Genomic DNA, 10,312 nt, shown 5'->3' on the forward strand with positions numbered 1-10,312 from the left:
AAAAGTAGATTCCCATAATTCATTGCCTACATGCAACACCCAGTGCTCATACCAACAAGTGCCCTCCTCAATATCCATCACCCATTTTCCCCTCTCCCCTGCTACCCCATCAAACCTCAGTTTGTTCTCTGCATTTAAGAGTTCTTTATGGTTTGCCTCCCTCTCTGTTTGAAACTATATTTCCCCTTCCCTTCCCCCATGGTCTTCTGTTAAGTTTCTAGAATTCCACATATGGAAAGTTGTCAAATGGGGTATGTACGGGAGAAAAAGGAGTCAAGAGTTCTAGTTTGGATGACTGGGTAAATGGTGATGACATGAATCAAGATAGGGGAATGTAAAGTGGCTTGTCTCTGGATGGTAGTCTTAGAGATGGTTTTTATTTCTTTTTGTTCATCTGAATTTTACACTTTATTTACAATTACCATTTATTACTTCTGGAATAAGAGTAAACAGCTTTGTTTTTTGGTATGGGGATCAGGAATGCAATGCAAAAGAAAGAAGACAAAGTTCTAAGAGAAATATATTAAGTTTGGGTTATATTGAGTTTGAACTGCCTATAAGAAATCTTGCTGGAAGTGTCCAAGGCTGTTAGAAATATAAATCCATGTGAAACTCAAAGACGGGGACTGGAGATGTTGATTTTCAGAATTGGGGTTCTCTGAGGGGTTAGAATATACTACCACAGAGTACTGGCTTTGCATTGGGCTTGGAATAAAGGATAACTGATCTTAAGTAGCACATGTATGCTTGGAGAGGGGGAGGTATTGAGAGGGACACTAGGAAACTTGCAGAAATGGGAGTGAGGACAGAATACATAGCCCTTGGGATGGGGGTCAACATTCAGAGACAGAGTTCAAACAGAGGCACTGAAAATTCTCACTCCAGTTCCAAGCCAGGTATCAAAAACCAAGAGGAATCAGATCAATGAAGTGACGTTGACTCTGGGTCATGGCTTTAGAGATAAAAACAATGTTGACGAGAGAAGTCAAACATGTGTAATAGAAACAATGTGGCAAAGAATAGGGAACAGCCTACCCTTGAGAAATAAGGCTGACTGAAGTACCTGACCTCTTGGATGTCAGTTGGGGGCCATGGAAAAAGGAACTTCAGGTGTCAAAGGTATGTAGGAAGATAGCCTGTCTTCCCCCAGAGGACTACTCGTGGTAAGAATGGGTATGTGTGCAGTGGGGAAGTAGGTCAGTGGATTCCCATTTTCACCCATGTGTGTTGAACAGCAGATTATCTCTAAAAGCCAAAAGTAAATGGGGCTAGAGTTATTGATATTCTGCCAAATGACCCATTGTTTGTTCTAGAGGATGGGAAAAGCAGCCTGCACATAGCTTGATACTCTTTTTGAGCAATGGATATATAATATTTTGGCTCTTCTGCTTTAATGCATCCATATTGATAAGGGGACATTCTGATGTGACCTATGAAACAAGCCATTTAGTCTGTTTCTTTTTCATTATCACCTCCTTCACAGGGATATGAGCCTTACTCCATCTCCAAGTCTCACTGAGAATGAGGTGAGAGTCAGGGATGGGATAGGAGTCAGTCATTATCTGGCAGACACAACCAGGAGTCACATGTTTATCACGTATTCATCTCGGAAAGCGCTACCAATCATTCTGAGCAATGTGTCTGCCTATGTTCTGAGAATCCACTTGTTTCCTGAATGGTCTGCTTCTCAAATCCTGATTTTGCTCTTAAGGTTAAAACAGTCATACTAATTTACTTCTAATGAATACATAGATTTGGCTACATGATAATTGAATGGATTCTCTTTTCCATATAAATTCTAGAGGACGGACACATTTTTTTGCAGGCTTTCTGATTATGCTAACCTTATTGGATTGGTTGCAAATTAGACTGTGTTTCAGGGAGACAGATATTTGAGCTGTAATACAATTCCTTATTATCAGCTCTAGGCAGCACAGTAAACCTTCAATTAAATTCTAATAGTAATATAATATACATATATTTATAGTTAATATCCTAGCATTCTTTCATAATGATGGTAGGGGGGTGGATACCTCCTTAAAAGTTGATCTAATTGTATATATTTAATGTATTTCTGATTGTGAAAGTTAGATGTATTTAAATTTTTAAATACATTTAATACATAATACATAATGAGAGAGTTAGATGCAGAATGCACATGGGGTGAGAAGAGAGAGAGATGGGGAAGAATTTGAGATGGGCTTAAGGTCAGGTATGAAGTAAGAGTGAAAGATGTCTTATACATATTACTTAGTTAAAAAATCAGTAATTTTACATTCTGATGATGCCATTTTGAGGCGGTTTCATCAAAATGTCTGAATCACATGCCTGGAATCCTTGAACCAGAACTGGCAGAAACTTCTGACTCCATGCAAGCAGATTGACAGACTGACCCTTGGAAAATGTCAATATTTGAGGGATGGATAAGGGAAGAGAACACCTGGGTTTTAAATGCTCTTGTGTATGTACCCAGGAGTGGAATTACTGGGTCCTGTGGGAATTGAGATGCGACATTTTTAAGTAAAATCTTACCAAACCAATAAATAGTCCCATTTTGTGTGTGCGTGTGTGTGGAGGCAGTGGTGGGTGTGGGGTACGTAGGGATCATGTTGTTATTTCTCTTGTTGTATTAACGACTTTTATGGACTCCTACACTTCTCTAGGAAATGTGGAATAGGAGTTTATACCAGGATACTACAAATGGCATCACCAACCCACACCCAACATGAAAATTAACCACTTTTTATTCAAAGTGCCCACTGATATAAAGTCCGTTGAAAGTCCCCAACCTTAGCAGGTGCACTAGTATGCACCTTCAGACAATGAAAGTTACAGGCAAGGAACCTTAGTTCAATTACAGATGGTTACCCTTGGGCTGCTCATTAAACTTCTCTGTATCTCACTATCTCCATCTATAAAATGGGGGTAATCCTGCATCTCAAGATTGTAATGAGGAAAGGGCCTAGCCATGCACACATAGCTGGAACTTAATAAATATTAGCTCTCATTTCCCCATACTTCCCTACCTTCTTCAAATTAACTGTTCTTCAAGACAAAAGTATTTTTCTTCTCATTTTCTCTTTCAGGTTAAAATTAAACTGCCGAATACAAACCCTTCTGAAATTCAAATTGATATCCAGGAAATGATCCTTGACCTTCGCACTCCTAATAAGTGAGTAAAACTTAGAATTAGAATAATGTATTAAAATATTAATGAATCTATAATCAATATTCTTAAAGTGTACATTGTTATTTTTCATCACTCCTAAAGTTTGACAAAAAGTGAAAAAGTGAGTTATTCATTCAAATGTTTGATCTATATAATATAAATATATATGTATATATATTTTTTGAGACACCTAAAACACCTAGTTTTTTTCTGCTTTGCACCCGTACATTTGGAGTAGATTGCTACCACTAAAATACAGCCTTTGACATTCAGATATGGTTTACTTATCTGTGAGGAAAAATAACTAGAGATGAAAATCTCTTAAGTTGTAAGTCTCGCTTGTGACTTTTTGTACAGAGATGCCATAAGAGAAGCAATATCTTTAAACTTTCTGGTTACCATGGGACTCTAAGGTTCAATTTGACTGTATCCATCTAAAAATTAACAGAAAAGTCTTGTCATCAATTCCTTAAAGCAAAAATTCTAACAAATTGGGGTGCCTGGGTGGCCCAGTTGGCTGGATGTCTGGCTCAGGTCATGATCTCACAGCTAGTGAGTTCGAGCCCCACATCGGGCTTTGTGCTGACAGCTCGGAGCCTGGAGCCTGCTATGGATTTTGTCTCCCTGTCTCTCTGCCCCTCTCCAGCTTATACTCTGTCTCTCTCTCTCTCAAAAATAAATAAACATTAAAAAAATTTTTAAATTCTAACAAATTTATCACTAGCTTCTCAAGTAGTATAGATACATTTAAAAAGAATACAGGTAATAATGGCATAACATAATTAAACATTTTGATATTTTCAAAATAGTCTTCTTATTACACAGGTTCAAATTATGTTTCCAAAATGCAACACATACAGTAAGATTCTGATACAAATGTTTATCTGACACCTGGACAAATCAGTCCCGTCTCTCAAAAACAAATCCGTAAAGAGGAAATCAATGGAACCCGCTGTGTGATAGATAAAATATCTAAATATCTCCTTGCTTGTTTCACTTTTCATCTGAATGTATGCTAGTAAGCACACTTTGGTTGACTGCAGTGGCTCTTTCTCTGTTATTCACGAGCGTTTCAAACTGGGTGTGGTAAGCAGTCAGCTGCTGGCACATTTTCTTTCTTCCATTATCAGTATCAATAATCTTCCCCTGTTGATCTTAGGGTTTCAAAAAAATAAAAAGTAGATCCCTCATACAAAAGACTTCTATGTATAAACGACCCAATGTACATACATAGCTTAACCTTGATTTCTATATTAGATGCATTTAACCCAAAATGATCTACCCATGGATATATATCAAGTACTTTCTCATTACTTATGTAATTTCAAAACTATATTCTCACAAAAATTGTCTCCTGTTATAAAAATTTCATCCACTATTCCTACGATTTACTTCGAGGAGCAGTGTAATTTTTTCATTCTTATTATATATGCTTTTATTCTTCCACACAACCTCTGCAAGGAAAGTTGCTTAAATTAACAGTTAATCTTCCATGATATTGGTGCACTTGTTAAGAACACATACATATCTACACACCGTGGAGTTAATTTCCATTCTCCTAGCAGTTCTCCATCAATCTTCAGGCAGCTGCTATGCTGCCACTCCAGATATCTATCAGAGCCCACCAAATGAAAGACTCACACAGAGATACTTGTCCATGTAGAATGTGGACTACACTAGAATTTTGGGATCATAATGTTCTTATATATTAAATAGTGCAGAGAGGTGCTGTCTCTTAAGAAAAAAATCATTAATTATGATAGAAGACTGAAGATAGGCTGTTATTGTTTTTGTCATTTTTCCTTAACACTTGCACATTCTTTGGAGCCACGCTATTATCTGAAATTGTGTTATTGGAAATGTGACTTGTTTTTGAGGTTATTGGTATTCACATATACTTTCTTTAGTTTCTAACTTTGACAGCATATCACACTATGTTTACTCACCCCTAGAGAGAGAAGAGAAAACCTCCTGTTCATGAATCTATAAGGCAGAACACGTGAATCTATTTTAACTGAATTGACTGGTAAGATCAGTCAAATGACAGTCAATTGCATTAGAACTATCAATAAAACCCAGATTTTTAGAATTATACAACCAAAAGAAATAAAGCAATGTCTTAACTTCTTTATTTTTTAAAAAATCATTGTTTTTGCACATTGATTCCCAACATGGAGTAGACAGAAAGGAGGAAAGATAGGGGAAATTGGATAATTTCCCAAGGACTTTTATCTTCATATGAAGTTTCACTATTTTTTGAAGTGTATTCTAAGAATATCATAAATGAATTCCTTGAATGTGATAGTAAAAACATACTGTAAAGACAAGTATGAATTAATTTTTGGTTGAATGCTGTTTTATTCTCATCTTTGCTGTGCTCCTTTAATTCAGACTGATTGAGAATTGACTGATACTCAAACTCAAAAGATGTTTTCAAATTGAAATACTGAATGTCAGCTCAGCAGCTATTTCTTCACTTTCTTTGAAAATAGCTATGTCTCCAATAGAAAACGTTTAAAAAGTCATGTTTTTTTTTTTAACAGTTATTTATTTTTGAGACAGAGAGAGACAGAGCATGAACGGGGGGAGGGCCAGAGAGAGAGGGAGGCACAGAATCTGAAGCAGGCTCCAGGCTCTGAGCGGTCAGCACAGAGCCTGATACGGGGCTCGAACTCACGGACCGTGAGATCGTGACCTGAGCGAAGTCGGACGCACAACCGACTGAGCCACCCAGGCGCCCCAAAAAGTCATGTTTTTTAAACCCAAATATTTATTTTTTAATTTAAATTTTGTTAGTTAATATACAGTGCAATATTGATCTCAGGAGTAGAATTCAGTGATTTCATCACTTACATACAACACCCAGTGCTCATCACAACAAGGGCCCCCTTTAGTTCCCATCACCCATCTAGCTAATCTCCCACCCACCTCCTTCCATCAACCCTTAGTTTTTTCTCTATCATTAAAAGTCTCTTGTTAACTAACCCAGAGATAAAATCATTTATTAACTACATAAAATAAAAACTACATTATGTGAATATGCACAGAACAATGTTGTCCTGTATTTAAATCTCTTGCAAGGAACATCAACTTGACTTTGCTAATATAAATGTAAGGATGTAAGTCTCTAGAGTTCACTGTATAGATAATTCTTTTGTCTTTACTTTCATATATTATCATTCGCTTTTAAACAATTTCTAATGAAAAGTAACACTGGATAAACATTTGATCAGTGCCTAAACTGTAGCTTCTTAAAAGCAAGTATACTATCAATGTAAAGGCAGAGGGATTGAGTTTAAATGTTTATTCATATTTGATAGTACTAATGTGTTCTGGGTACTCAAATGTTATTTTGCTTTCCATTCATTTATGTATTCACTCAACAAACATTCATAAAGTCTCCTGCTACAACTGGGGGGACATGAAGATAAGATATAGTCCTGTCCTTCAATGAATTGTACATGGATAAGTATTTGTAGAATTTTATTTTGTTTATATATAAATCTCAATCCAGATATTAGGCAGTAAAACAGACTAGACAAAAATACTTCCCTTCTCCTAAGAGCCTAAATAAGTTGCACAGTTTCTGTTCAAAATTTTAGTATTTGAAGCCATACTACTAAGGACTAGCCAGGAATGCAGGCATAGATGGATCATTCCAATGGCCACTGTCTCTGCTGAATTTATTTCTCTCTGGACAGAGAAGTGCACATTATCACTGGAACTCCTTATTCAGCTGATTAATAGTTGTCTTTTAGTGCAATGAAGCTACCACCACTGAGCTTTGCTTTATTTTTAAAGTGAATATATTATCATTTGTAGAATAAGGTATAAAGCAAATCTAACTCCAGCTCAAACTATATTGTAAACAACTTTAAAAAGATGGACTCTAAACACTTTTTGCACCCACTTTTTTGAGATGCCAAATATTACATGATATATTAAAATACATCATGAGGGGCACCTGGGTAGCTCAGTTGGTTAAGTGCCCAACTTGGACTCAGGTCGGGATCTCAAAGTTCGTAAGTTTAAGCCCCACGTCGGGCTCTGTGCTGACAGCTTAGAGCCTGGAGCCTGCTTCGGATTCTGTGTCTCTCTCTTTCTCTGCCCCTCTCCCTCTCACACTCTGTCTCTCTCTCTGAAAAATAAACACACATTAAAATTTTTTTAAATTTGAAATAAATACATCATGATATCATTACTTCTGGTGGAGAGAGATGTTTTTCCTACTACAAGTATCTGGAATAGAACAAGAGTAACAGGAAATTTCTATTCTAGAGAAATGCGATCACACAAACATGTGTGATAAATACTTTTAATGAGCCCAGTTTCCTAAACTTAGGTCTTGCAAATGAGTGAGGAGGCAATCGGTTTTCAAGAGTTTGTTTTCAAATACTAATCTTTATACAAGGATTCAATAAGTATCCCTAAAAAATACCAGATTCCTTTACAAACTTGGATCCTATACCTTTTAAAAGAGCTTTTCTGTCCACTTTTTATAGAGATACTGAAGGCTTCTTTATGGAGAATGTGAGGTAACAAGTGCTTCATGCATTTAATTTTCTTCAGATACCAGCATGTGCCGACCCCATGCATAATTCAGATTCATACCACTATGACACAATTATGGATGGCTTAGCCCAGCAATGCAGCTAAAGCATACAGCTATCTAGCAACGGAGCCCCACAACTGCAAAATAAACCCAGCAATCTCTCACAGGGATTTTTGTCAATGTATAGTAGAAAGAACCAGAAGCAAGCACAGAGAAGCACTTTCATTGATCTAGTATTAAAATCATTCCAGGCCTGAATTTCAATAACTATACATGTAGTAGAGACTCAGCCTGAGGTTGCATCAGCAGAATTATTATAGAACTATTCCAATTTTCAGATTTGTATCAGTCACATTCCATGTACACATAAGCATGGCTGGCAACATATCTATCCAACCAACTTAGAGTTGCAATGGCTCTGCTCCTCTGCCTATAAATCAAGCCCGAGAGTATGTTTATATAATGCAAAATGAGGTCAATCTTGAAAAAAGAGTGGGGGTATCAAAACCCCTGCTTGTATTTTTAAGGCCAAAAAGGCTGATATATTATGTGTGTTAATTTGGCATATTTTTGAACTCGTACTTACAGTGTCTAAATATTGTTTTTTTTGGTTCCTAACCTTTTGATGGTATATATTGCTTCCCGTTATCTTATTAAAAGTGCGATCAAAACCACACTGAAATATCACCTCACGCCAGTCAGAGTGGCTAAAATGAACAAATCAGGAGACTATAGATGCTGGCGAGGATGTGGAGAAACGGGAACCCTCTTGCACTGTTGGTGGGAATGCAAATGGGTATATCCACTCTGGAAAACAGTGTGGAGGTTCCTCAAAAAATTAAAAATAGATCTACCCTAAGACTCAGAAATAAGACTGCTAGGAATTTACCCAAGAGATACAGGAGTGCTGATGCATAGGGGCACTTGTACTCCAATGTTTATAGCAGCACTTTCAACAATAGCCAAATTATGGAAAGAGCCTAAATGTCCATCAACTGATGAATGGATAAAGAAGTTGTGGTTTATATATTTTATGGAATACTACTTGGCAATGAGAAAGAATGAAATCTGGCCTTTTGTAGCAACGTGGATGGAACTGGAGAGTATTATGCTAAGTGAAATAAGTCATACAAAGACAGATACCACATGTTTTCACTCTTATGTGGATCCTGAGAAACTTAACAGAAGAACATGGGGGAGGGGACGGGGGGAAAAAAGTTACCAAGAAGGAAGGAGGCAAACCATAAGAGACTCTTAAAAACTGAGAATAAACTGAGGGTTGATGGGGCGGCGGGGGGGGGGGGAGGGGGAGGAGAGATGGGCATTGAGGAGGGCACCGGTTGGGATGAGCATTGGGTGTTGTATGGAAACCAATTTGACAATAAATTTCATATTTAAAATAAAATAAAATAAAAGTGATATCTTCTTGATATTACTTTAGGAAGTTGATTCTAGGTTTTTTATCTTGTCTTATTTTGTTTTGATTTTTAGGAAGCTGTTGATAACCCTTCCCCACCCTGTGGAATGCAACAGTGCCAAAGCTTTCTATATCCTGGAGACTGAGACTCTTGAAGTCGCCCTAACAATGAAAAGAGACTTGGATTTCATTAACTTCTTCTGAAGCTTCATGAACAAGAAGGAAACATGGTAAAACAGCACTGCTAAAAAATTTTTAAAAAAACCTTTGAAAAATTGGCAAATGTCTCCTATCTTTTTTATTATTCTGACATAGTTCATAAAGGGTCTAAATTCAATTCTACTGAGTTCCTGGTCATTTACCGTCATTCCTATTACTCTGGTGGGAAATACTGTTTTCTTATATTCATAAGCTATTCCATTTTTTTGGTGATAGCTGGATAGAATTTGCAGGTTAACCAATTAGATTACTGCATGGTCAATTCAAACTGAAATATGACCATGAAATGGTTGGTCCACTTATTTCAGTGGTCTGAAGAACTTAAGCCAATTAATTATACTATGATACAATCAGTTCCATTGCAATTGGTCATTATTATGCCAGAAAAGTTTATTTGGCTGCCTTCTCATTGATTTGATCAAATGATTTACAGTATTCTCTGGTTAGGTTCTCACAATCCTGGGATGTACAAATAACAAAGGATTATAAATAGTTTGGTACGCCATCCTAAATAACATGTTTTACTTGAATAAGAAATACTTCAGAACACACAGTGTTACTTAGCTTCCTCAGTCCTGCTTTCAGTGTCTGGATCTGGTTAGGTTAAAAATCTTCTTCCTTTTGTGCACTAATAATTACTAACAATACCTTTTGGACTACTGTGTGTATATTTAGTATTGAAATCCTTGACATTTAAAAGGAATATAAAGAAAAGTGTGGTGCATTTACAAAACCTGTTCTCTTTCATTTCTTATCTTTATTCATAATTGGGCATACCTATTTTTATGAGTTATGTCAATGCCCCCTGCCCCTTCTGGACTGTATTGCTGAAGTTTATTTCAGAATTATTTATGAATAAATCTTATTTTAAAGCTCATGTAACTAGGCCTCACACATCACTGTAGAACTGTGGAGTTAACTGGGAGTGAAATTTTGAGAAGAGATGAAAAATTGA

General features: G+C 36.7%; 1 protein-coding gene across 2 annotated transcripts in view; it reads left to right on the forward strand.

Annotated features, from left to right (window-relative positions):
- The window catches only part of DNAAF6 (dynein axonemal assembly factor 6), a 35,972-nt gene extending 26,497 nt beyond the window's left edge, over positions 1-9,475 (forward strand). For both annotated transcript variants that reach the window (XM_006943899.4, XM_019823486.3), the window contains exons 6-7: positions 3,087-3,172; positions 9,213-9,475. In XM_006943899.4, coding sequence (XP_006943961.1) covers positions 3,087-3,172; positions 9,213-9,342 — 216 coding nt within the window. In that variant the 3' untranslated portion in view covers positions 9,343-9,475. The remainder of the gene's footprint in view (positions 1-3,086; positions 3,173-9,212) is intronic.
- Positions 9,476-10,312: the final 837 nt, after the last annotated feature.

The sequence above is a fragment of the Felis catus genome, chromosome X (genome assembly GCF_018350175.1).
Source record: "Felis catus isolate Fca126 chromosome X, F.catus_Fca126_mat1.0, whole genome shotgun sequence".
NCBI classification, from domain to species: domain Eukaryota; kingdom Metazoa; phylum Chordata; class Mammalia; order Carnivora; family Felidae; genus Felis; species Felis catus.